We start from the raw sequence: 27,935 nt of genomic DNA, 5'->3' as shown, positions 1-27,935 counted from the left end.
CCGCCAGAGAAATATCTACAAAGGTACGTATCGCCAAAAATAAATCTCTGTACAGGATTAAAGTTCGTTAACCCCTGAACCTTGCTATTCTCGATAATATACCGTATATTCGAACCATATTGGCTATTACGGCATCATGAAACATGCTTCGTAGGAAACCTTTCTATCCACAAAGTCCATTCTCTGCTGTACGAGCGGAAAGGCATCCGCAACGGAATCTTGTGGAGTAGGAATACAGGTGGCGGAGTCGGGGAGGGGGAAGGGGATTTTCGTTGGCCGCGGCGCGCGGGGAGCCGGGAGGTTCGTGTTGGGTTGAGCGCAGTTTGCCCCGGGGGGCTAAGGAGGACGGGCAAATGATCAATGATAATTTGAACAAGCGGATAGACTGATTGAATTGAGAATCTGGAGAGGGGCGAGGGGAAATTGTTATACATATTAGACGGAGTCGAATTTCGATGCATCCATATTGTACCAACGAGTGAACACATTCCATGCTCGAAATTTGGGGAGCGTAAAGTAAACATGATTTGTAATTGTTATTTCATGAATCATCGTCCGGAGGTCTGATGAGGGTATTATAAGCGGTAGAAAGCTCGCTTCTGAATATCGTGTGGGAGTTGATTTCATAAAAACGTGTTGTTAGGGTCGGAGAGATTAATCGACGTCAAAAGGCAATTGAGGTCGTGCGAAGTACGAATTGAAAGAAGAAAAAAAGTCTTTCCGATTAGGTTATAGCGCGGTAAAATGCTCCGATTCGAATTTGACGCGTGTGATATGATAAAATACCAGTCCAGTCGCATAACCTCCTGGTTGGCCGATTGGTTTCTAGTTTCTCCTAACCGGCGCAGTTGGTTCCCCTCCCGTTTGCGCAGTAGCCCCCATCAGCCATCTTTGTCAAGTGGTAACCTTTGTTGATTTGTGAAATGTGACGCTGTTTTACTAGATAATTAGTGTTTGTGATATCGTGCTAGTAAAGTTACGGTGATACCATACGTGGTGGATTACACATGGACAGTCTGTGACAGGTAATATGGCCTAATATTTATCAATGAATGGTGAAAAATTCGTTGAATATCTTTCCGACGCATAGAGGACAGCGGGGACGGCTAGCTCGGCCCGTACGCCAAGTGTCCACGTTTAGTTTCCAGTCGTTTCCCTTGCTTCTGAATGCATCTGCGTCATCCGGCAAAGGACATAACGAAAGTTCGATGTATACGTGATGCGGATTAACGTTTTATTATCAGGCAAGGGGCTAAATATCAGTTGTAAACTGGGTCGAAACATGAATCGTAACAGTATGCCCAAGATGGCTGCCCGTCGGGAATGTTAGCTTCGAGAATGTTATTCATATGCCTAACTACAGTCGCAATTACATTGTTAAACATGTCCGACATTTTCACAAGGTCGCTCATCCCGCCGCTTAACACCGATTCCAGATCATTACAATTCATTTCCAGATCACCGTCGTGGTCGGAAACGAGTGCATTTCATTCTTCGCCTTTTGGTAAGCGACGGGCGGCGGTTGGCCGCCCGGTCAGGTCGAGCTGCTGCCGCGCGGCAGCTGCACCTTGGGTGAGAGTCTGAGAGGGGCCAAACACCCGGCCTGTCTTACCGGACGGAGAGACAGACAGACGTTCAGTCAGTATTTTATTTTACTTAATAAGCTAAGCGTGCACAGGCCCGGGTTTATTGTCGTCCTTCTAGCGTTTGCGCGCCACTCCAATCCTAGGTCAAGGTGCATCTTGTCTTACTCGTGTCGCGTATCACCGTTTCGTATTCAGTCCCGTTTTACACTCTGATACTCGTTTGTATTATTATTGCCAATAGTTTAATTTCTCAAGCTTGCTAGTTGCGTAATCAATGTTGTCGGGCAGATTTCGTGAATTTTAATGCTGCTGTCCGTGTACTGTAAACGTAAACATCGTCACGGTAAGAACACCTACATTTTCTAACCAATTGCGGCGGCACGGAAATTTTATCGCTGGACGTAGTTCATAAATGTTTTAGTAAAAGGGTATAGAGAGAAGCCTCAATAACGCGTTCAATTGCCCACCTCTTGTTTTCGGTATGTTGCACTCCACTTTGATGTCCATGTTTTTTGGCGGGAAACATTCGTTTGGGATCAGTGATCGAAAGTGTGACGTTGATATCGAACACGTTGTATATTTCATCACGCGCATTCAAAATACAAATTAATTTCTGACGAATATAACATGCTTGACCATGCAGATCTCAAACCTTTCACCGGATGACCCGACATTTCGTAGTACGAATATTGCTTGAGATAGAAATTTCATTCGCAAAAGTAACATTGTAATCACTCGTGTCACGCTGTCAAATCGCTGTTGAGAATTTTGAGGTCGTATTATACCAACCCAGGCTGGAATATACAATGTATCTACACACCGACGGCAATCTATTAATACCACGTTAGGCGGATTATTTTACGAGACAATCTTGAAATCAAACTATTGCACTCGAAGACTCCTCGAGGTATATACCTAAGTATTTTTAATACATACCTGAAATCCAGATCTCTTTCTACAAAGACTAGAAATCTTGGGTTACGTAAATTGAACGACGTTTCCTACTAAAGTTTCTAGTTTATTAGTAGCGCCAGCAATGTGCTTGGCAAACGGGATGAGCCGACGTCTAGAACTAAAAAGTGTGTATAGAGATAGACACATATGCAAACAACATCGTCGCAAATTGTAGCATGTAGGTGTACGTTTTATTTGGATATCAGAGCCGCACATACAGTCGAAAGAATTAATATTCAATCGGAATAATATGGCTATCGGAACAGGGAACGCAATGGTGATCAACCGCGAGCGTAGGACAAGGAGAGAGGATCTCTGTACGTCAGAATCTGTCGTTGTTCAGATCGATTAGTCTCTCGCGGACCAAGTGACGCGTGATACAATACATACTGTGGAGGTCCCGTGATTCTATGCTTTTTAAATGCCTAAAAATGGATATCTCGACTTTCCTTATATTCTTCATTATTGTTATGATGATAAGCATGATAATTCTGTTATTATTATTATGGCGAATGATCGCCTCGCACCGAAGGCAGGTTGAATTAATTCTTCGTTTCCGGTTTTTAAAAGGCTAATTTCAAAACATCGGTTAGTGCTGTCGCTTCAATTAAAATTCATCGCTAAATCGTTCTTGAGATTCGAAACGAGTTATTCAAGTTATTCCGCGTCCAAGAACATTATTACTGCATTGACGGGCTAAATGCATTACGCGCGGCAACATGTGTCTTTCTGTCACATGAATAATTTGTACAATGTACGCACATTGCTAAATTATTATTCCTACAAATCGAAAAATTATAAGCGAATGTCAAGAACAACTTTGTACTCGAATATATATCGATTTACACACGTGAATTCCAACGGCGAGCCTAAATCCGCGAGTCGAGTTTGACACACAAAAAAAAGCAAAAAAAAAATAATTCAATTATAATCCAGGTTGAGGGCAGCAGGTAAACGTTTAACGATCGGGTCATCTATCACCGAAACATTATTTCACTTTCACGTACCTAATCCATCAAATGAATGTACACGATTTTTTGACAGCACTTTCGATTACCAAACTGAAATACGCAGATGGACAAGTGTAGAGTTATTGATACTCGCAAATTCATGACAAAAATTTCAAAGACCATTGTTCACTACCGATTAGCGAAACATTATCGAAAGCGGGGCAAAAATAGGGACAGAACCGTTCGAGTCAGAAATTTACAACAGTATTTCACCTTTCCTTTTCGTATTTTTTCCATGTACGTTCGTCGTCTCTATTTCTCGGCGGTTCGGATGAAAAAGAGTCGAAACCGAGATTAAAACTGTGCTCATTTCCTTGTAGAATATACGCGGAGGAGAGTTAAGGTGGCCGGTGACGGAAAAAGCTGAGGGCGCCGTGGAGCCGGTCGTTCGAGGTGGGACTGCGAGACTCGGGCGACAGAATGTGAATGCGATTGAGTGAATGCGGGACCGGGACTCGAGATCCGAGTCAAGTGATTCGCGAGGCATTCGCGACTCATTGTCAGTACGGAGATGGGGGAGCCGGAGTCCGCGGACACGTGGTCGGCGTGGTTTCTGGACGCAATACGAAAGATACGGAGCCAGAAGCAGCGGCCGAGTGTCGAGCGGATATGTCACGCTATACGGCAGCATCACAATTATCACGAGGAGGAAATCGGGGAGCATCTTGAGGTCGCTGTAAAACGCGGCGATGTACTCAAGGTATTCAACAAGGGACAATCCTCGTACAAGGATCCTGGTGGCCTGCAGTCACGTCCGCTCAAGGTTTCCAAGTCGACGGACCTCAGCAAGGTCTTCGGCAAGGCGGTACGCGAACTTGGCGAGCGCGAGGGCTCGACCTTGAAAAACATTGAGAAGTACATACGGCAGAGTCATACCGTCGAAGAGGACAGCGATGGGGATCTGAGAACGGCGCTGAGATTGTCGGCCAAACGTGCCGTTGACCGGGGCTTCGTCCTGCAGGACGGGAGGTTGTTTCGGCAACCGGACAGGCCTCCGAACACGGGGAAACGGCTCAGCGAATCCACAGCCCAGAACTCGTCCCTGGATTCACCGGCAAAAGTGAGTATTCTATTCTCCCCCACCGCAATTTACTTTTAACCACGTGTACTCGTTGTGCAGTCACATTTACGGTAACCATTTACCCCCCTCTCCCTAAAATAATTTCGGATCATCTGTTTCTATTTTATTACTTCATTCTATCACGTTCACACTGAACACAAGAGTAGGACAGAAGATTTGTTGTGTACACAGATCAATTTACGCTATGTCGTTGTATTTATTAATATTATGTTATATCATAGGCGATATTAGATTATGGCGTAATAGTGCGGAAAGCTTGTTTCTATATTACGCAAGCCAACCTAATGCAGAAACAACGTGAAATGCGATCGCAGTCTCGATACAACCTCCTCAGCTGTCTACCGTATATTATCCAACGTGCAGATTATTCCTAATGCGTAATAAATTATACCTACGGACAGTGGGATACGCTAATTGGGAATATCAATCTGATTAGAACAACTTGTACAGTCGTCATCACTTATCAGTTGAATAATTGTCGTCGAATATCAGTATAAATTATATTAATAAGCGGTTTATTAGTATAAACTGGAATTTGGCATTAAGTAATGAAGTTGGGATTTATGCAAAAGTTGACCATCTGCTTTTACTTCATCTATGTCAATGACGTCACGAATATCTACCCAAATAATGTTCATACTATCTGCACTATTACAAGACGCATAGTGTACCTACGCAACGTGCGATCGTATTTGTAGCTATTAAACCTGCTCCGTACCACAATGGTTCAACTACCGTTGCCAAGTCGACGTTACCCACTCGCTCGCTTTCTATCGTGGTTTTGTTACGGGTCAGATCTACCGAAAAACACGCGATAATTTTATACCTACGAATATAAATTATTATTATTATTATCGATTTTATTATTATGAGCATCGTGATTAGTATTTATGCCACATACGAGAAAGTAATCGTTCTATAGTTCAGGAAAAGAGATTACAAAGTAACTAGTCGTTTTGTATCATGATTTCGTGTTGTCTCTGTAACACGAAGTGTCGAAAATAAATTGACAAATCAGCGTTTTAATTTGCAAACTTAGGGCTGCGATAGACGCGGGGAGTAATAATATAGCATATTTGTATTCTTAGCTCGTTGCGAGCTAACGATACGGACAAGTGATCACCCCAGTGCAGACGGCCCTTCTTTGCGCCTTCCGTTAGCCTTCTTCGATGTTATCGCGTTCCTTTCGACTCTATACCTATGTACATACACCATATGTATGTACAACGAAGCGATACCGGAATAATTCTGTTTTTATCTTTATTTAAAATTTATATTCTCGCTTGAGAATATAACTTGGCAAACTGAGGAAACGTCGAGCTGAAAATCCGCTGTAGTATAACTTGTATGTCCAGGCAAGCGTGACGAGGGGCTACCAAATTATTTGAATATGCGAGCTTTTCTGTACACGATGTCAGAGCTTAGAGTATTCGTGTTATAATTACGACTCGCGGTATAAAAATTCGGTATGCACGCCATATCGTCGTGTCGAATTATGAGAAATGAGTAACATCATTTGCGTAATAACTTCACAATTTATTGGTCTTATAGGTACGACCCGCGAGTCATTCGAGGATCACGCTAATTTTTTAACAGAACTGTCCAGCTTCGCAATGATGGGTTTCCTTTTTTCTTTTTTATACTTGCATTCAATTTACTCTTGATAATATTACAGGGTTCGTACGAACAGGGAAAACCGGGAAAACTCAGGGAGTTTTTTACAGTAGGGAAAAGTCAGGGAGTTTCGAAATTAAGACTGGAATTTTGAGTCATTCGTGGAAATAAACTCGTTCTTATACAAAGTACCGTCGATCTCAATAAAAAAATATATCGCACTTAAAATTTTGTTTCGTCGCACCACTTCATACATTCTATGTATATTACCTAATACCGAACCTTCTTTCGTTTTTTTTTCTTACGGAAAATTGCAGGCTGTTTGTAAATTGATAGTCAGACAGTAATAAGTTAGTTATTAGGTAATATTAAAGGTATTAGTGATAATTTGTAAAAAAATTGTCATTAATCAGTGGCATATTTCATGAAAGGTTACTGGAAAATCCCATTTTCAGACTGGAATGCCTGGAAAATTCAGGGAATTTAAGATTCCAAAAAGCGGACGGAACCCTGTATTAGATTGGTTACAAAAAACTTGTGCCTAATAAACTTTTCTGTATCAGTTATCGGTCGTATAATAATAATGTAGAAATCGTATAGTAATCCATTCGCTTCCCAAATATCAGTATTTGACACTTCGCCTGAAACTTTTTTCTACGGCATTATTATAACAAGCAGTATATTTGCAATGAATGGATATTTTAGTGTGAAGTCTCTCGAGCGTTTCAACATCCGACTGTGATACGTCGGATGATTTACGCTGTTTTTTTAATAACGAATCGACAACTCATTGTACCGATGTAATTATAGCCTCTATACCATCTAATTCGCTCGAGACAAACGCGTCCGTCCCAGACATGTCACAAAGCCGTTTAATGTAATTAGTACATTGATTGATTAGTTTATGGGATATCATGTTGCCGGTCATTTGCCTGCTTAGTTGTAAGACTTGATATATATAACACATGAATGATATTACCGTAATCGCATGAAAAGAGTTTCAAAATAAGAAGAAAAAAATAAGTTTAGTTTATCTGAATTTAGAGTTCAATATCTTTCACGTCAGGTCCTTGAGCACATTTGAATTGCACACTATTTTCCCCTGCATTTTCCATGTTAATTGCAGGATTCATCTATTAGTTCAGTGTTGAAATACATCGCGAAACAATAAAAACTAATTGTAAGGCAATGAGCGCATGTATTATATCACCTTGTGTATGAGGCGGTGCAGGACAAGAGGTATAGAAGAAATGGAGGAAAGGTGGACGAGTCGGACTGTTAAGCCGCGTGATCGATTACCACCTGACTGTTACGCATATATGCATACAGTATAATGTATACATTAGTGCGCAGTGCCGTGGTAAATTATAGAGTTGTTCCCGGATGGTTTGTAGAGGTCGTTAAAAGTTCGACATGGGCCTCGTCCTGACAATCATTTGAAGGCTTAACATTCTCTTATTCTTGTTACTGCAGGTATTTCCGCAATTATCCATCCTTACTTATCTAAGTAGTTCTTGTCGTTCCTATCCCTGGGACTCGTACATTATACAAGCACGCGTAGCCGTTTGTTGGTTGAAATCATTTTCTATTACGTCTCCGTCGGTCGCTCCGTTTCCGGTTCTAAAACGGAATTAACCAATGATGTGATAACATCGGAAAGAAGCTCTCCATTTCTACTTTGTACTTCGTTATGCGTGCTTCTCCCACTCCAACTCAATTTCAAAGCTCCAATTATTCACGTGCGAATCTCTTATTGTCAATAACAACGTCCAGCCTACACGAAAAGAAAGAGAGAGACAGAGAGAGGGGTACTTGAATTTACGGAAAAACTCCCTCTCTGGGGCTTTGGCGCTCTTATTGAGAGGTCGGACTGTACGTGATCAGTTAATTTCTACTTTTCATTTTTTTTTATATGCATCGATGACATAACATAATTCATATATATTTGCATATGTAAAGAAGCGCTTTTGTACACGGTTATTCGTGTGAATTAAAAGGAAACAGCTTGACGTCCTTGTTAAGTTTTTCTACTTTACAATATGGTCGAAAGACTGCTAAAGAGATGAGTGAACGCGGGGTGGTATAAATCATGACAGAGGAATATCACACACGTCAACTATGATTATTTTTCATTTCCCTCTATTCCCCAATTTTTTTCTTCAAGTATTTCAGTAGAGCCCGGGGGGGGGGCTGAAGTCGCACCGAGTCACGACCACTTCCCACGCCTCGATGGGCCAGTGGTATCTCGGTTGGCTTCCGGTCGCTCATTTGCATATCGTTTCCTTTATTGATCCGTGCACTAGCAAGAACAAAAACCTTTTTTTTTCTTTTACCTGCCTTTTTTTCTTATTGTTTACTCGTGTTACCCTGCATGCTGTGCCGTGCGTGTATGTCACTGCGTCAACGCCGACGGCAACGACGTGCGACGCCCAGCGTTGCGACGACGCGTGCAGCTTGTCGGCGTCGGCAACAGAAAGTATATAACGCCTGATACGAGTCTTACAACCGCGTTCCCTCGCCTTCCTTCACCTTCTCCCCCTTCCCTTCTTTTGTTGCCCCACCACAAACCGGAAGATTATTATCTGCCTTTCGCGCGCTTTTCGATTCGCTTTTCGACCGATCAAGAGATGCTTGAGGTAGTTGTACTGTAATACGATGTTTGCCAAATTTGAAACGTATTCAAAACTTTTTTAATTTTAATTTTTTCACGCGTAACAATTTATGTACGTATATACGAATTATTTTTCACTCTGCGGGACAAGTGCACGCGCGATTCTGGGGACCCCGTGAACTCGTTTTTCTTTTACGTTTTAATTGTTGTTCATTTATAGGATTCCGCAGGTATATCTCGAAGTATGGAAGGTTACGAGCTTTACTGTTCGATTCTTATATTTTGCGATTTAATCGAGAACCATTGTATTCATGTGTATTGAGACCCATATATATTATTGTACGTTCAATGAATATACACAAGTATCTTTTTGAATCAAGGTCACCAAGGATTGGTGTCACGATGATGTGCTTGGGATGATATGGATCCTGTTTGTATTTACTTTATTTTATTTTTAGAAAGTTGTTTATTTCCATCTTCATTCTATACTGGCCACTTGAAAGCCATGATATAGCTGAAGCGTGTGAGAGACAGAGAGAATTGTTAACCATTCATTTTGTATCTCATCTACTGTATATGTCGAATGATAGACATCAACTGTCCACAACTTTCTATTATAAGAAATCAATCGAAACTGGCGCTTTTATAGTTTATTCTTTGAAGCTGCATTGCTTCTTCTCTTTTCGACATATTCAACACCTGTCTGTCTGTCTGTTTGTATGTTAGGTTATCACTCTAAAATTACTGAAACGATTTTGATTCTTTTTTGTCTGTGGATAGCTATGTCAGGCTAGGTTTTAGTCTACATTTTAATACAATTAGATCAATAGTTTTAGAGGTATACCGATATTTCTAAGCCAAATCGGAACAGGATCACACACTTATGCGAACGCTGACCTAACTGTTACAGATAGAGAAAAGTTACGTTTAAGAGTTTCCAAGGTCTCGATAAACTCTACAAAAACATCCGAGAGAGCATATTACTATGATCAATAGTTTTGCCACAAGAAGTATTTGAAAATGTTGGATGGAGTCGCACTGGGCTGCTACTATTCTCATAAATAAGTGGATAGAACTGTATGTACACATTCTACTGTGTGACAGAACTGTACAACCGTTTAAAAATGAAGGGCAACGGTAGAGTTATCCATCTTGATATCTGCAGGGTTATTTCTCACGTGTTGAAAATGATCAGGAACCTGAATATTAAATTATGAATTCTTTGTGCATTGTCGAAGTAACTTGCAAGGCATTTTAATGTATATGATAACTTCTTGACAACTCACTGTGATTATACCGGGCTGTTATCTCACTTGGTGTAACATTCAAATCAATAAAAAAAAAGACGATTTGACTGATCATCCTAGCCGGGTTGTACAGCAAAACTTTATCAAATTTTACACTACATAACAAAACGTAATTTGCAGAAACTCTTCATGTAAATCAAGGATGGGATGGGTTAGAAAGCATTATAACTACAAACAAATTAAACTTAAGATGCAATAGCTACATGGTTGTATAACATATGTATTTACACATCGTAAATGTATGCATTACTGATAAAATGGAATACATGGAAACAAATGGTGATCTGCTTTTGAGTCCCAAACGTCATGCAAATACTTAGGACAAGTGACTTGCATATTTTCCCCTACAAGTCTTCTGTCTTACGGAATCGTTTATACAATGTTTTACATCAAACATACCTATACTTTCCATCATAATGTAGTCAAAAGTAATTTCTGAATATTAGTTATAGAAAAATTCTAGAATTTATTGTAGTGTTATGTTTTATCGCCATCTCACAAATTTAGTCCGTGAACCCATAGTAACCGAAGGTTTCTTCAATTCAAAAAACGTTTTGCACCCGTATTGAAAATGTTATAATGATAAAGAAATCACGCTAAACAGTCATTACTAATGCCCTAACTTGAAGCTGAGCATGTCGTTGACCTTGGATCCTGAAATTCATTATTATTGATGTTTGTATTGTCTAGCCTCCTGCACCATTGCCGATATGCAAAGAGTGTCTTGGGACTACAACAGCTGGAAATAACAACAACAACAAACGTAACGCTGCAGAGAAGTTGAGTAGATGTAGTATATGTGGTGCAGCGCTTCACAATTCGTGCGCTCCTCCAGAACTTTCGATTCTTGTGGACAGAGGTACGTCATGGAGCTGTGACGATTGTTCTCCGACATGCGCTGGCTGCAAACTGGAGCAGGCGTCTCAGAACTATCTAGTTAAGTGTGCTGGATGCATCAAGTGCTATCACCCAACGTGCTTAGACCCCGTTTTGGATAAAAAAAATAAAGCACCGTGGAGGTGTCGACACTGTCAAACTGCACATGCACCCAACACACCAAAGGAAGATAGTAAAAAACATAAAGCGCATGATGCATCTAATCTTGAATCTGGGACACCCACAAGTACAAGGAAAAAACTTAGCAAGATTCGTGAGAATAGAAAGTAAGTTGAAATGTGTGATTCACTCTTAAAATAAAATTACCATGCACAAACACTAGCCGAAAAGGTTTAAAGATAGTTTTCAAAATAATTTTTTCAGAGACAAGAAATGTGATGTTTTCATCAAACAAGTTTAGTGACATATAGGTGACGAAATACTCGAAATCATTTGTTTGATGTTTATATCCATTAAGTAAACACTCTTTAGCCCTAATGAATCATGATGAATGTCGTGCAAAGAATTGAAATGTAGTTAAAGTATGATTCTACAATGGACAATCAATTAGAACTGTAAAAAATTTACCATAATTCTTCGTAAAATCTAATTGTCAACAGCAAATTGACGAGGTAATCGAACATTCCCAATTTAATACGCTACATTGCAAGTATTTGGTTGACTTACAGATTAGGAGTATCACGGAAGAGCTTGGCAGGTGTGACTCCAGCAAAGAAGAGTACTGCGCCCGCAGCTCTGGTGGAGAGCTGCTCGGACGGTAATGCGGGTGTTGTCTCTCCCTGTCAACCAACCCAAAATCCTTCTCCATTACCACAACCCCCCACCCCACTCGCAGGCCAGGGTAGGCTGCTTGAAGAAAAGAACGATAGGATCTCTAAAGAGAAGCAAAAGTTCTTTAGATCGAGCGCGTTTAACGCAGATCACAATAAGCTAAAGCGGGTGGGGGGCGGTGATAAGTCTAGGTCCTCTCAAAGTGTCAGTCCTAAATCGTCTCAGAACAACGTAACCCCTAAAAAAAGCACCCCTAATAGAAGGGTGCCCCCAGTGTCTAGCAGCAGCGGCAGCGAGGTTAGCGAAAGTGATAGTTCTGACGATACAGATAGCTCTGACGACCAGGATAACGACGATGCTGAAGGTAGTTCGAGTAGTTCAAGTGATTCTAGCGATTCGTCTTCCTCCGATGATGACGAGGAGGAAGAACAAGAAGAACATCAAAAATCATCAGGGCCTTTCTCTTGTGATCTTAACGAGGACAAACCTTGGGGCTTTGCTGCAGCTGCTGCTAAACTAAACGTGGAATCGCCGTTTTTTAGCAACATAACAAACACCTTTGGTGCATCATTACCAAAACTTGACTTGAGTACTAAACCTACGTTTGGATTTAATATACAGCCAGCTATAAGTCCTTTGGACAATAAAAAGAAGCAGAAAATTAGCCATGACAGCTCGACTTTCTCATCTGACAGTAAAATCAAACCCGGTGTAGGTCAATTGAAAGGTCTATTCGACGGTCTTAGCCACTTCTTTACAGCTCCAACCAATAGCAGGGCACGATCAGGTACTCAGGCCCCAAATTATGCTCCTGATAGAAGAAAAAGGCCCAGCCCTGAGGAGCGCAGCAATTCCAATATTATTGTTAAATCGAATAAAATATCGAAAGGGAATCAGGAATGTAAACAGGAGGAGCCAACAGGAAATGTTGGAAAAACTGAAAAGAAAAAGCCTAGTGATGTCACGGAAATTCTCAGAGTACCTAGACCTGGCATATTTATACCTTCTGATGAAAGTTTCTTTCGATCGAACTCACAAGATTCGCAAGAGTTCCAAGATTTTCATAAGCAACCTAAAATGACACCCTCTAATTTAGTGAAAACTGCAGTCAATAGCAAACGTCATGAACAGGACCAAAAAAAATTTTTGAAAGGTGTTGACGAATCACGATGTCTTAAATATGGCAGCATGGTCTCACCTTGTTCATCGCCTTCCAGTCTAATGAAGAATGAGCAGCATTCGCGAAAAAAACAACTGATCACAGAGGCCACCCAGACTCGCCACCCTGAGCCCGCTATTCCAAAAAATATCCCCGGCAGCAATTCCAACCTTAAATCAAATCCAAAACCCAACCCTCGAACCTATACTAGCGCCACCACCACCAACACCACCACGACACCCCGCGCGACACCCTGCTCCACCAAGAAGGGTAAGAGTCTACCCCACCCATTCACGATCCAAACCTGAAAAATGCACCCCATCGCGACTTCCCTTAATCTAATCCTCGCTCACCACCGTGGATGTGTTGGCGGTGTGGTGTGGTGTGATGCGCGTGTGTGTGTGTGTGTGTATGTGTGTGTGTGTGAGAGATATTCTCTTCAGGATAACGTGATTGTTTTAAGGTTGAATTGAGTGAATTTATGAAATAATCTGCTTCATAAGTCGGTAACCAGCTCAAGTATTTGTAATTGTTATTAACGTGATCAGTAGAAACATTATTTAAACTGAACAATCATGTTTTTTTAATCGCTTCACAAAATCATGGTGTAATTTGAAAAGAGGTATACAAATCAAAAACATTGTTCTGTTTGTTCAATCAACTCATGTGTTATACAAGGATAAAGTACTGTTCAGCTTGTAGTAGATGAATTTTTGGCTTTCCGTATCGGATGTTGTATTCAAGTATTTGCAAAAAATTAAGACCTTGATGAATTATTATTCAAACGTTATACCTCCACTTACATTACATTGTGAAGTAACTTTCCACATTCATTGCATGATACTTTGATTATTCTTTGGCACTATAATTTTTTTGTTTCATTGTTATGGTGATTTCTCGTAGAAAATGTTTTATGTATTGCTTTTTTGCAATAGCCACCATATTCTGCTGAATTTCAATGCATTTATTCTGACTTCATTGACTGAGACTCGACTTAAAATTTATTAACTAGTCGGCGTCAAGACAGCGAGCTTTTATCAATTTATGCTATTCAATATAATATCAATTACGTTTAGAGGAAATTTATTGTCTCATCTGAACCTCCGACTTAAATGCGCGAGCCATCTTTCCTGGTGTATAAAGAAATTCCTTTTCCAGCCCAAATAACAAAGAAAACAACTATCCTGCATCCAAATAAATGGCACTGGGTGGCAGCTCACTCACTACTACCATTATCATCCATTCTTTATTAACGGGGCTACTGTAGCTGCGGTTCTTGATATCTGACAGGCATAATTATTCATCACTCATTGGTTTCCCTTATTCAATACCCCAGAGTACTCGACACTTTGCCAACACATTCCGCCTTCCCAGAGCTTAGCTTTGTTACTCACAATTAACACTAATTCAATTATTTGCACCTATTGTTATTTGAATTTATTTTTACATATAGCATAACGTATGTAGGATTACAATTAGCATTCATCCCGTATAATTCTATGCCCGTGAATTATGTATTTCTTGTAAATAACACATTGCACTTGTTTTAAACGAACGAATTTTTCAAATCCATAGTTATGTCAAAAATTAGAAAAATGAAATCAATTGCTAAATAATGTTTGCATCCAAACTATGTAGTCATGTATATGACTTTTGAGATAGTTTATTACTATATGAAATGTTGCTTATTATGGAGTATTATAAAGCAACTTGAAGAAACCATCATATTATCCACTTTTGATAATCAACGTCTTTGAATTTATCAGATACAAAATCATATGAAACAAAGAAAATGTTAATGCTTGAACTAAACAAAATTACTGTGAAGTATTCAGGGCTCATTGCTACTACAATAGTATGCTTTTCAAATACTTCTCAATGGATACCTTCATTTAAGTATTCGCGTACATTTTTTTTCTTTGTCTGTATATAAACTATTAGCTGGAAACTGATGAATTCTACTTGGAAGTTGAGAACTATCCATTTACGCTTTGCAGATGAACCCGTTGCAACCCAGACATTACCCCCAGGTGTAACGCAGAAGGATGTGGATCTATTTAAAGAGGCTAGGGAACGAGCTAACGGCTCAACTGTGACATCTGATGAGGTTACAGACTCGTCTCTGAGTCCTGGTGGTACCGGACCTGGATCTGGTAGCAGAAATCCTGCTGCAATCGTTTTTGGCAGATACGAAGTCGAGACTTGGTACTCCAGTCCATTTCCCCAAGAATATGCTAGATTACCCAAGTTGTTCTTCTGTGAATTCTGTTTGAAGTACACTAAAAGTCGAGCTGTGTTGGACAGGCATATGGATAAATGCCAATGGAGACATCCACCTGCCACAGAAATTTATCGATGTAACGGCTTATCTGTATTTGAGGTGAGTCAGTTTTATTTGTTATGAATAATCATCATCAAATAGCTCATTACTTAACATCTCTTCAATTACCGTATTGGTCTGAATACAATTTGAGGTTTTTGTTACCTGATTCTTTCTGAAAAATCATACGCGGCTGGGAGGGCACATTCGGGATTGTTTAGAAAATTAGCTTTATCGACTAAAAAAAATTTCGTTGTTGAGCAATATTCTTGAAAACTCTTGTGATACTTTGTTCCAGATTGACGGCAACGTGAATAAAATTTACTGTCAGAATTTATGTCTGCTGGCAAAGCTGTTTCTGGATCACAAAACCCTCTACTACGATGTTGAACCATTTTTATTTTACGCAGTCACAAAGAATGATAAATACGGTTGTCATTTAGTGGGATATTTCAGTAAAGAAAAACATTGTCCTGCGCAAAGGTACAATGTTTCATGCATAATGACTCTACCCCAGTATCAGAGACAAGGATTTGGTCGCTTTCTGATAGAATTTAGTTACTTGTTATCAAAAGTCGAGGGTATTCCAGGTACTCCAGAAAAACCACTGTCCGATTTGGGTAGAGTGTCTTATTATTCTTTTTGGAAGAGTGTTGTTCTCGAGTACCTGGATTTACACCGAAAAGATAAAGACATTAAGCTAGGTGATATCACAAAAGAAACTGGAGTATCAGCTCATGACATTGCAATGGCAATGCAGCTACTTGGTTTTATCAGACCAGTTAATACATCTAAGGATGACAAACCAAAGGTAATAATAGCCGTGGATTGGAATAAAGTTGACATTCACATGGCAAAAGTTCGCAAGAGTTCTCGAATAAGTTTAGATCCAGAATGCTTACGGTGGATTCCATTGCTCAGTCAGATTTCCAACCCATATCTAAGTACTGAGGAAGGGGGGGAGACTGGTTCCGAAAGTTCACCGATACTGGAGCCTAAGCCCATACCGACAATTGTAGAAAAAATTCAGAAGGTCAAAATAAAAAAGAAGCCACGGGGAAGGAGATCGGGACACAGAAGAGCATCTCCTCTAAAACCCAAATCTACCCAAAAAACTGTTCACCTTAAAGAAAAAGATAAAAACAAAGACAAAATCAATGACAACAAAGTAGTGGTCAAGGATAGTCAGAAAGTCGTAGATATTGAAGAAACAAAGATGAATATGGAAGTGGATAAGGAGGTCTTGGTCACATCAAAAAATACGAAAAGTGCTGCTGCAAAAAATCCTCCCGTTACAAATACTCCTAAAGCAACCCCAACATCAACTTCAAGGAGAAGAATAAGGGCACCGAAAAATGTTATAGTCGAACCCCCAGTTTCAATACCTTCAAGAAAACGAAAACATTCCGAAAAGACTGAATCTGAAGATAAAGAAGAGAAAGTTGAAAGTAGTAGAAAACGAACTCGTGAATCTATTAGGGAAAAGGAGAAGGAGAAAGAAAAAGAGAGAGAAAAAGAAAGGGAAAAGGAAAAGGAAAAAGAAATAGCGAAAGAAAAAGAAAAGGAGAAAATTAAGGAAAAGGATAAAGAGAGGGAAAATGAAAGAGAAAAAGACAACGAACGAGAAAGAGACAGAGAAAAGAAAAGAGAAAGTGAAAAGGAGGAAAAGAACAAGGCTGAAGAAACAGAAGTACAATTGGATGCAACAATAGAAGTTCCGAACAGTCCTCCCAAAATCTCAACACCACCATCTCCAGTACCTACTCCAAAGCCTACAAAGAAACAAAGCAAATTGGATGATATTTTGATGAAAGTTACTAGCCGACAAACAAAAAATCTACAAGCAAAACAAGCAAGAGAAAAGAAGGCACTAGAAGATGCACAATGTAATGGGAAAAAGGAGGAAATCAAAGATGTAAAATGTTCTCCAATGTCGAGGCGTAGTAGAGCCAAAGTTGCGGTAGCTACAGTAGCTGACAACTTGAAGATGCCTGAGTTAAAACCTGAATCACCAACTAAGGACAGGACAAAAAGTCCTGTCATTCCTCCACCTTCGCTGTCACCTCCTCCTGAAGAGGTACAAACTAAAGTATCTAGCGAACAAATGACTATTCCTGAGATATTTCCTTCAAGGCCAAGTAGTATAAAAGATGATAAAGTAGACCAAATCGAAACACCAACAGTAACAGATCGAACTGAAAGCGAATTACCAACTGGAAGTCCAGGTGAATATGAGGGTGGTGATGAGGATGAGGGAGAAGAAGAAGAAGAACCTCCTCCAAGGTCAAAATCGATATCGCAACAAGCACCACTCACACCACCCAGTCCAGTCAAGGACAAGGTAGAGAAGCTAGAAAAAATGGTCGAAAAAGAAATTGTAAAGGATAAAACTATGAAGCAAAAAGAAAAACCAAGTCCAAGAAAAAGTGAAGTAGATAAACCTATTGTTGAAGAAAGAAACGATGTCTCTAAGGAGCTTCTAAAAAATTCGGAAACAGGACAAATTCCAGAGATAACTGCTCCTGTTCAACCTGCATCACCGTCAAAGGAAAAAATTCCAGAAAAAACGGAGAAAATAGATCAAGAACAATCCATCCCACAGCAACCAAACATGTGGGAAAAACCTAAGGAACTGAAAGATAGTTTGTCACAAAGTAAAGCAAATAACCTGCTCGCTGAAAAAAGGGAAAGTTCCACTGGTAATTTAGTAATGATGGAGACACAACTACCTACACCTCAGGAAAAGATAGTACCTGTGATAGAACAGGACACGCTACATCTTCAGATACATCAAGAAGAAAAACAAAACTCCCCTGAAAGTGGTAAAACTACGCCTCATTTAGACAATCCAGGGTCTGTGAAAAGAACTCCTCCTTCGCAGCCAGACTTACCTTCAATGGGTGTTTATACTCCAGATTCCACAACTAATTCCGTACATTCGTTGCATTATGGACAATGTGAACTTGATGTCAATCAGCTTGGGTTAGAATCTCCTACATCAATAGCTAGTGATTTAGCATCTCAAAACAGTGTGGAAAGACCTCCTAGCGCATTACCTATGCCTCCATCTGCTCCAACGAATATTGCAACCTCATTGCAAATCACAGCACCTCCAGTTGCGGTTAATATTCCACCACAAGTACAGTACTCAGATTGTTCAATGCCTCAGCATACACCACCGGCGCATGTAGCAATACATCCCATGCATCAGCCCCACACACCACAGCCGCTGCAGCAACCACGTACACCCCAGTCACATACTCCACAGTCACATACTCCACAGTCACATACTCCACAGTCACATACTCCTCAAAGTATTCCAACGCAGAGTCCACAACCCATTCCTCAGAGCCATACTCCTCAACCTCTTTCTCAGTCTCATACACCGCAACCATTATCTCAGTCCCATACGCCACAAAATATACCTATTCAAAGCCCACAACCTATGCCTCAAAGTCATACCCCACAGCCACTCCCTCAGTCGCATACCCCACAACCAATGCAGTTATCTCTTGGAGCTCAGCAACAAGCACAAAATCAAAGCATGGCTCATAGCCAATCACAACAACAACAACAACAACAACAACAGCAGCAGCAGCAGCAGCAGCAGCAGCAGCAACAACAACAACAACAGCAACAGCAACAACAACAACAGTCTGCACATCAACAACAATCGCAGTCTCACAGTAGTAAGCGAGCAAGTGGATCACAAACGCATAGATCGAGATCTACCCAACAAAGGTCTCATCGTGCTACTCCACCAACCTCCCATGCTCAGAGTTCTCAACATTCAGCAGCCCACGTTAGTCATAATACTATAGCCCACACACATGGATCGCATTTACCGCCCCAGTACCAACAGTCTTCCATGACTGTGCCGCCAATGTCTCATCCTCATTCGCATACACATGCAGCCCACTCTCACAATATGGCTGTTATTTCTCAAGGAAATTATATGGCCGTGGCGTCTCAAGCATTTCCAACACAAAATACTTACGTTATCCAACACAGAGGTGGCAGATCTGGAGCTCCAACACCTTGTACGACAGCCACGAATTTCTACATTCAGACAAGTACAATGCCACCTCACTCACACACACCGGCCCCACCATCACTCACAGGATCTGGTAATCATCAAACTCCGAACTCTTGTAGTTTGGCAAAATTACAACAGTTGACAAATGGTTTGGAAATGATACCTCCAACTCCTCCACCGGCTATGAACTTGACCCCACCCCCACCTATCCCTCATACCATGACACCCCCACAAACATCGAGACAGCTACCTACACCTCCCCAGGTACCTCTAGGATATGGTAAGAATTATTATAATGTAAATACTGCACCACCCGGCACTCCTGGACCATCAAGTAGATCTGCTTCGAGGCCATCGGCAAACGCAAATATGGCATCTTTGAATCAAACATATGCGAGCGAGGGTCTATATAGGCAGTCATTGGACCCAAGTGGTACTTGCCCACAAATGCAAAGTGCTGCTTCTCGAGTTAGTCCAAACGTTACGTTGAATCCAAATATAATGGCTTCACCATATGGCTACAGAGTTGCTCAACCAACGACTGGTTACATGAATCAGGCGGCACAGCTCGGTGGTTTTATGAATCAGGCGAGTCAGTTACCAGTAGGTGTGGTTAACGTGCCGTATTCTCAAGATCCACACCAACAAAACCCGGCAGCCGTCTACACGACGTATCACGGCTATATAAACGGGAGCCTTATGCAACCCCTTAATGGCACAATGAGACCACGCTAGCCTTAGCTATAAACTTCTGATCTTTTTTTTTTCCCCCCTCATAAAAGACCTGTTCCTGGGAAACAGTATGAGATGAGTTGTCATATTCAGAGTTCATGACAGAGCAAATTCTGTACCTTAATAAACTCACATCTTCTTACTTCGAACCATTCAATCGTTTCAAATGGATGATAATTGGTCACTATCGACCACTTCATTACATCGAGTGTCAAAGCTACTCAATCATTCGAACCTAGAGTAGTGGTATCACATCAATTGAAGTTTGAAAGCTTGTGAAACAGATCCAATATTTTGAATCACTTCACATGTCTCAAAATGTTTGATATTTTTGTCAATGAACTTTGGATATCATAAAAATAGCCGAGAGAGACCCCACGACAAAGTAAATACGTATTTTTAGTAGGGCATTTTTCTCAAGGTGTTACGTTTGTGTATCATAATATTTATATAAAATACTTATGAATAATATTCTGTTTGATATTATCGATTGTTAAGCATTGTTGTTTACGTTTTGGGGCACGCTGTACTTTATGTATCATAAACTACTTATTAATATTAATATTACACACCATTACACACATAATTATATTTTATTCTTATCACATGTTCACTCACAACCGCTATTGTATGTAATAATATCACTTAGTATTGAGAGGGCACACTTGGTCCGAAAGGATTGTGACTGTATAGTTAGAGCTATTCTGCAAATAATCGCAAACTGTTGTGGAAACTATTTTTTTTTTATTGTGAAAAGTATATTTCATATTTTAAACTTTAAATGTGTGGTGCTCGTCCATGTATTTTAACTTTTTATGATTCCCATTGATACTTTGCAGAACAGCTCGTGAAATTATATTTATAATACACATTCAAGTTAATTTTTCCAAACATCTGACAGCAAAAGTAAATCGCTAGTGTTAGTGTAATTATAAATAATAAGGAAGGTCTTTAAAATATAGTGTAAAGATACATCAATATTTATTGTACATAGATATAAATCATACTAACAAATAAAACTACACTCGTAAATAGTTTATATAGAGTATTTTATTGATTAATTTTAAATTCATCTACTGATCTAGTAGAATGAAAACCGCTATTGACGTCGTATAAAGATGAAAGTAGATAATCGGGCTTTAACCTTGCCGTCGTGTAATCCTTGACCAACATGTTTTTATTTATAGTGATATCATTTTATGCTTTGAATCGAACCGAGATATTAAATTGTACTCACCATAGTTTCACAAAATTAAATTGTACAATTTTTACATAGTACCAGAAAATTATATCGACAATTGTTCAATATTTTTGAATAAAAAACGTGAAAAGAAATCGACAGAGAACAAACTTATGAGATGCCAAGATGTATGCATTACGTAAGTATAATTGAGTGGTGTTCGATTTCATTATACTTGGTCGATGTCAATTTGTAAATTGTTGTTATTTGTACTTGGTGCAACGTTTTTTATTTTTTCTTGCTTCTTTTCGCTTTTTTTCAGCCTGTGCTAGCGCAATATATTTTTTTCTTTGATTAATTGACATTTGGCACCATAATTTGCCAGCTTTTCTGGCAACTTCGACCACTGGTTTCTTTGGTCTTTTTCTCTGCATCCGAAGGAAGAAAAGAATGAAGGGGTTGGTTGACCGTGATAGTTTTGAAATACAAGAAATATTCTTTCTTTTAGTCTTTGTTGTACATCTATGTCCACGATTCTTCGACGTATTCTCATCTGTGCTAAAAACAAATACTGTATTGAACGTTTTTTTGGCATAGCAATCGTCGACCTTACCCATGGTGGCCTCTTCTGTCAACTTTATTACAGGGTGTCGATGCCTGACCACCCATTTTCTTTCTATCGTTCCTGATTGTTAGAACCACTGCGAAAAGGTAGACTTCACTAGGTAATTTTGGTCTGCCTAATTACAGAAATTCAAAGGACAACAAAATATAAATTATGACATTTCCACAAAAACGATTTTCTACTTTCTATTTTGACAACAGGGAAAACATTTGCTTTTTGGTTTCTATGTGAGCAAGTTACATGTATATTACTATTCTTTTTATATGATGCGTGCATATAACTTTACATGTATTATGCAAAGTTATCGTAAAGCAGCATATCTTGTGTATACAACTTTGCATGATTTATCGTAATGCAGCGTAGGTTGTTGGCAGAAATAATTGGAGAGAAGATTACAAAACATGATTAAGAATCAAGACAATTGTATTTCGATTCAGTATTTACATATTATTTATTATCATGATTTGCTGATAAACGTATTTCAAAAATGTCGGATGAAAAATCACAATCTTTAATTTCATTCATTAGCAGATACCTAGAAGCTAAATGTTTTTATAAATATTGATGCTAATCCTTATTAGTAATTTTATATTTAATACATATATGTACAGCCTCATGCACATTGCGAAATCACATAACGAATACTGTGATCCAATGTTTGTTCACAAATTCTGTTCAAAGATACAAGATCACTTGTATACTCGCTTGTATATTCTGATCAAGTTTTGTTATTTCCATGCTATTACCTATTTGGAGAATTCACCAGTATTTTCTCTCTTTTTCGGCAAAGATGATTACTCTAGATCTAAATGCAAACCCCTGGTGTCTCATATCAAACTGACTGGTGAATCTACAATTCAATTTAAGTTGAAAGTAATTCATCCGCCAGCCTGCGCACCTCTTTTCGTTTCCTTATACTTAGTGTTCTGTCGATCTTTACAATAACACGCATTACTCTGAGCATCCAGGAAGCTTTTACATCCCAGTGTAGTGGTGCCGGAAAAAAGTACTTTGGCCGCTGTTCTGCAAGCTTTAATCATGTTTGTGCTGCTAGATTCGAAGCTATCGCAGTACTTGTAAAGACAGCGCTTAAACTCGAAATCGCATTTTTCTTTATCGTTATTACAGGTATCGTAGCAGATATCATGTGCATTGCAGCAACTTGTAACTTCAGGAAAGGAAAAAAATTCTTGAGCTTGCTAAAAATAAAAATAACAAGCATTACTTTAGTTTCAATGAATAAATGAATGGAATTATTTCTTGTCTAATAAAAGCTGGTTGTTGTTTACCTCCAATCCCAACGAACCACATCCGTTGCTTTGTGGCTTGTGATTCCAGTTTGGTTTTGGTATCATACCTACGACATAATATTTGACAGATGAAATCACTAGTGAATGAGATACATGCGGCATTGCAATTTACAGGTTATAATTCGTGGCGAACTTATATAAGTTTAAATTGTCTCGCTTGCTCAATTGTTGCAGAATTTTATAGTTTTGTAATACATATACCTGTAGGACATGTATAAACGCATGAATCGTCGGCAGCAGCGTTAATTACTTCATGAACGTCCTTGAACTTCTTTGCAACGGTGACAGCATTTTTAAAAAAATCACCGAATATAGTTTCGGCTGCCAAAACAGCGTCACGAAGGTTTCCCAGTATATCGGCCCCATAATCCGACCATACATAAGTTGAGAAAGTCAGAATGTATACGAAAATTTTTCTGTATTTCGTGAAACGCATCTTTGACGTTCGTGTGCGAATATGAACTAAAACAGAATTGGTCGTGTATGCTGTTTTCACATTTGGAAGGATCCGATAGGATATTTTTAGTCAACAGTCATAGAAACGACGAATAGTACTTGTTTGCGTCGATATTTGCAACGTGAACAGTTTCCTGTATTACGGAATATTCAGGAATTAATATTAGAGAGGTTGTTATAGTATTTCTTAGGAGTATTACTGAAGTATTATTTACTTCACTGTATCGTGATGTAACGTGAATATCACACTAATCTATCAATCAACTTAAAACCTAATTGTCATTGTCTCTCAAATTACGAGAAAATGTGCAATACTATTTTACTCTGTACTTGACAATGTCAATGCTGTTGGGTAGGGGGAAAATAACCATTCGAAATAATCAAAGGCTAAATAATCGTAGTCGTTATTTATAATTTACAAGTTTAAAATTTACAAATAAATATACAACACTCAAATGAAAACCTTCTTTTATTATTGTTGACATGGATTGAATTGATATATTCGAGCAATCAACATAATGAATCATTAATTTTCTGTACATGTAAATATTATACGATATCATTGATATTAATGACTTAGTTTCATTGAAAGCTCCCCACTTTCAAACATTTTCTTAACGTCAGTGCCTCCCCCCAAACATTCACCTTTAACAAAAACTCTAGGGACAGTCCTAGCACCCGTCAATTCACTAAGAATAGATTGAATTTCATCGCCATCATCCCGTGAGTCAAGTTCAATCGCTGTATATTTATGTTTCAGCTTATCGAATACCTGCGACATAAAATACACAAAATAATAACTGTTGAAAATTGTCTAACAATTATGAAATATTCTAGCTCATGGTGCGTACCTCTTTAGCCATTGTACAGTAGGGGCAGTAGGTCTTCGAGAATATTACGACGCTGTCAGAAGCGATGAGTTCGTTGACAAGCTCTCGTGTTGCAGGCATAATTTTTGATTTGCTGGAACCTAAACCCATTGTATTCAGCTAAACAAATGCTATGTGTCAATTATATTTCTTAGATTTTTACCAGCAAATATCATTAGTGAAATTATGGAATTTGAAAATGATCTGCAGATAAAAAATTGCAAGCACCTAAATCATCTACGTCGTCATACGTGTAGTCTGGACTATCCCAGTCTGCACTATAATCCCCCATTTTATTTGATGAATTATTAAAAAATGGGAAAAATATCTTTTTAAACTTTTGTTGAAACATGAAATACATGGATGATTATTGTATATTTAGGTTAAATTGCCTTGGGAAATGGCGAATATTTTGAAATTGATATGGTTGAACAGTGAAATTTTACTAAAACAAAACACTACTTAAATGAAATGCACGGAATGCACGGAAACTGATCATAGAGATATGAATTGACAGATTGGTATCGAATTATAAGCTACATCTTTATTCAATTTTTTTACTAGTGTTCTAAATATACCGAAATCAAGATAAAATGTAGTCGCCCGATTGATTAAGTTGTACGATAATTGCAATTATTCTAATAGGTGAATCTGTGCAATAAAGTGTGTAGATTTTTTGTATTGAAGTTTATGAATATTTCAAATAATTCTTTTCTTACTTGTCCGGTATTTAGCAAGAAAACTTTGAAATATATGTCGGAGAATTCTAAACCTCAAGGTGTGGCAGGATCTCTGTGTAGATGATTTTATATACTAGGTGTTTGGTTCATAAAAATTTTCAAGCTTCAATGAACTCAGCAGGAGTACTGTAAAAAATAGCTTGTCGAACGTCACACTTGCTACGTGTATTTGCATTAAGTATATGATCAAAACGTATACCTAGAGTCACTGGTGTAGGGACTCTACGTATACCGGATAGTGACGCACAGTGGATTTAACGCGAATGAAAACCACGGACACTGGGGTACCACTCCCCACCACTAAAATTCGACTTCGTTGCAAGACATGTCTATAAGACCGTGCATAATACAGAATTGCTACAGTGGTGCGTTAATTAAAGACGGTTAAAGACGGTTATCCTAATGGGGTTTTGCGTGCCTTATGGAATTGCGTGTTAAAGGCTCCCACCGAGAAAGAAGCTACCGGGTCGCTAGCACGGCTCCTTGTGGCTGCAGACCCACCCAGACCCATTTACCCACCGAATACTGATTACGAACATTAGCATGAGTATGGCGATGATCGCTGACAAACATTACCCAACTTGGAAAAGTAAGGTTAAATAATGTACTATAAGGTTCTAAAATTTTTCATTGACAATCATCTCAGTAGCAGCTATTCACGATGGTCAACTCTGTCTTCTGAGCGATAAGCGAGTCAGTAAATGCAGGGTATTACTATTACAGACATTTTTGGCGAACGAGCAAAATGAACCAAAGTATAGCTTACGTGACACACAACATTGATTTGGTACACCTTAGTTGCTATACCAGTGGTTTGCCTAAAGATCTCTTATATGGGTATTAAGTTTATGCTCTTTGCAGCGAGCAGAAAGGAGCCTGCGATAGCCCTTTCTGTATTCGGTTTACTAGTGCTATCTGACAAAATAGGTTATTGGAATTAATTTTCGAAAATTCGTGCATGGTCACTAAACGCATGTCGATAGTCGACCAACACTCTTCCGTATACTTTAAAGCAGTGGATAATATAGAACATATTCACTACAGCAGAGTGCCATTGTAGTCGTCGAAAGTGAACAAATCACCAACACTAACAATTGTTGTTAACTGCAGTTGAAGAAATTATTGAAAGACTTTCAAAATTTACTGCAAAAACTGTCTGTCATCTACTAGAAATTTCCAACTAGGGGCTGAATCTGCGTTTACGCTAAGGATTAATTAATCGCAACAGCGTTATACATCAATTTACAAATTAGATTACATTGCCGTTTTTTATTGATTATTTATTTACTTACATAACTTCCAATCGTATATTCATACATGAAGAAAAGACGAGGGTTGCGATTTTTTATCCACACCTTATTTATTCGTACGCATATTCTATTTGGTCGAATGTTGTCAGAGAATTCAAATTTACGCCTGACGCCGCGTGTTACGAAAATTTTCGCGCAGCTTGTACAGCGCTTCGGAAACTTAACTTCCGAGCGCAGCGCGGCCCAGCGCGGCCTCAGTTGCTTCGGAACCGCCAGAGTGAAATCACGTACGCCAAAGGTCCAGAATTTAGATCGCGTTGTTCGGGCCGTGTCACTTTATTCGATAAGTGTTTTCTCACCAATCTCATCTGTGCATAAGACACGAACGCTTTTGGAATAAAAACAGGCTGCGAACATCAAAGGTGAGTTTCTTGTGTCTGTTTTGATTATTTCGCGCGACTTCAGCTTTTAACTGTGTTTTTGCGTCGGGTGTCATGTTTTTTTAAAAATTTATTATACTTTCTGCTTTTCAATAAATGTGTACTTGCATTGTTCCCGAGTTTATCAGTGGATTTTGACACCTAGCTACAGCACAAAAAGTGAGAGTGAGTCTAGAATTGAACATTATAAAGGCGCGAATTTTTAGGTTATAGCTTTCTTAAATTGTCTTGACAACTTACTGACAGATTGAGATTAATTGTTACTGAAAGTGGAATGAGCATCGCGATATATAGCCATCGCTTACTCGGCATTCGCGACATTGAATTGTGTTAAGGTATAACTGATTTAACGATCTATGTTTGAATTTACTAGTAGGGTCGTTTAAACGATGGATTCACCTGTGGTTTTAACGTATTCCAATGAGTGTTTAATCGATAAAATTTCAAAGGCCGAAATAACGGACCGCAATAAAATTGCATTTCATATCTTGAATTATTTTCAATTATTTATCACCCAGCAAATATCGACCAACTGCAGGTGTAGCTCGTTTAGAAAAATGCTGATTAGCATACAGGATGTTTCTAATCCATCTCACAAAAGTTTGATATATCGATAGTCAGCCAGTAATCATGAAAATAATACATACAATAACAGGGTTGGCGGAATACCATTGCGATACTGCATCGTGAGATTGAATAAGGAGGGTTTCTTTGAACTTCTTCTCAATAACTTCGTGTAGCAGCTGATTGACTATGGTACAAAAACATTTTGCTCCTTACAGATTATCAACGCAAAAGTAAGTCGCAGTAACCACGGCGCAAAAGAGGAGGAATGATGTTTGTTTGAAAGAATGGGGAATCGTTTAGATCGAACCGGGTAGGTAGGTGGTCGTTTTGGGATCCACAGCCTCAAACGATCACAGTGATTTTTCTTCTACACCGCGTAAAGGACTCAGTGTAAGAGTCTTTGGGTCAAGCTTTTAAATT

General features: G+C 39.1%; 4 protein-coding genes across 8 annotated transcripts in view; 2 read left to right on the top strand and 2 right to left on the bottom strand.

The window, feature by feature from the left end:
* Positions 1-324: 324 nt before the first annotated feature.
* enok (enoki mushroom) lies at positions 325-22,874 on the top strand. 4 transcript variants are annotated; one of them, XR_011176266.1, is made up of 7 exons: positions 325-1,025; positions 3,871-4,610; positions 10,854-11,326; positions 11,729-13,260; positions 14,988-15,370; positions 15,609-21,457; positions 21,581-22,874. XR_011176266.1 is itself a non-coding variant. In XM_069133030.1 (7 exons), exons 3-7 carry the CDS (start codon positions 4,062-4,064, stop codon positions 20,079-20,081), a joined length of 7,410 nt encoding a protein of 2,469 aa, XP_068989131.1. In that variant the 5' UTR covers positions 325-1,025; positions 1,458-1,638; positions 3,871-4,061; the 3' UTR covers positions 20,082-22,874. The 4 variants fall into 4 exon arrangements, 3 of the variants coding, with proteins under 3 accessions (XP_068989131.1, XP_068989129.1, XP_068989133.1); XM_069133030.1 differs by adding an exon at positions 1,458-1,638 and having other exon boundaries at positions 15,609-22,874; XM_069133028.1 differs by having other exon boundaries at positions 15,609-22,874.
* GXIVsPLA2 (phospholipase A2 group XII) lies at positions 22,289-23,875 on the bottom strand. The gene is made up of 3 exons (XM_046617860.2): positions 23,395-23,875; positions 23,173-23,240; positions 22,289-23,082 (listed from the first exon to the last, which is right to left on the bottom strand). Exons 1-3 carry the CDS (start codon positions 23,627-23,629, stop codon positions 22,762-22,764), a joined length of 624 nt encoding a protein of 207 aa, XP_046473816.1. The 5' UTR covers positions 23,630-23,875; the 3' UTR covers positions 22,289-22,761.
* A 225-nt stretch (positions 23,876-24,100) lies between these two features.
* Positions 24,101-25,430, bottom strand: LOC124215030 (uncharacterized). 2 transcript variants are annotated; one of them, XM_046617911.2, is made up of 3 exons: positions 25,238-25,430; positions 24,501-24,638; positions 24,101-24,421 (listed from the first exon to the last, which is right to left on the bottom strand). In XM_046617911.2, exons 2-3 carry the CDS (start codon positions 24,627-24,629, stop codon positions 24,218-24,220), a joined length of 333 nt encoding a protein of 110 aa, XP_046473867.1. In that variant the 5' UTR covers positions 24,630-24,638; positions 25,238-25,430; the 3' UTR covers positions 24,101-24,217. The 2 variants fall into 2 exon arrangements, with proteins under 2 accessions (XP_046473867.1, XP_046473859.1); XM_046617903.2 differs by lacking the exon at positions 25,238-25,430 and adding an exon at positions 24,747-25,151 and having other exon boundaries at positions 24,501-24,619.
* Positions 25,431-26,773: 1,343 nt separating this feature from the next.
* Positions 26,774-27,935, top strand: part of LOC124214954 (uncharacterized) — a 53,157-nt gene continuing 51,995 nt past the window's right edge. The window contains exon 1 of the mRNA XM_069133067.1: positions 26,774-26,930. The gene's annotated coding sequence lies outside the window, so the exon portion shown is untranslated. The remainder of the gene's footprint in view (positions 26,931-27,935) is intronic.

The sequence above is a fragment of the Neodiprion pinetum genome, chromosome 1 (genome assembly GCF_021155775.2).
Source record: "Neodiprion pinetum isolate iyNeoPine1 chromosome 1, iyNeoPine1.2, whole genome shotgun sequence".
In the NCBI taxonomy this organism is placed as follows: domain Eukaryota; kingdom Metazoa; phylum Arthropoda; class Insecta; order Hymenoptera; family Diprionidae; genus Neodiprion; species Neodiprion pinetum.
This window is presented reverse-complemented; position numbering and strand designations above follow the sequence as displayed.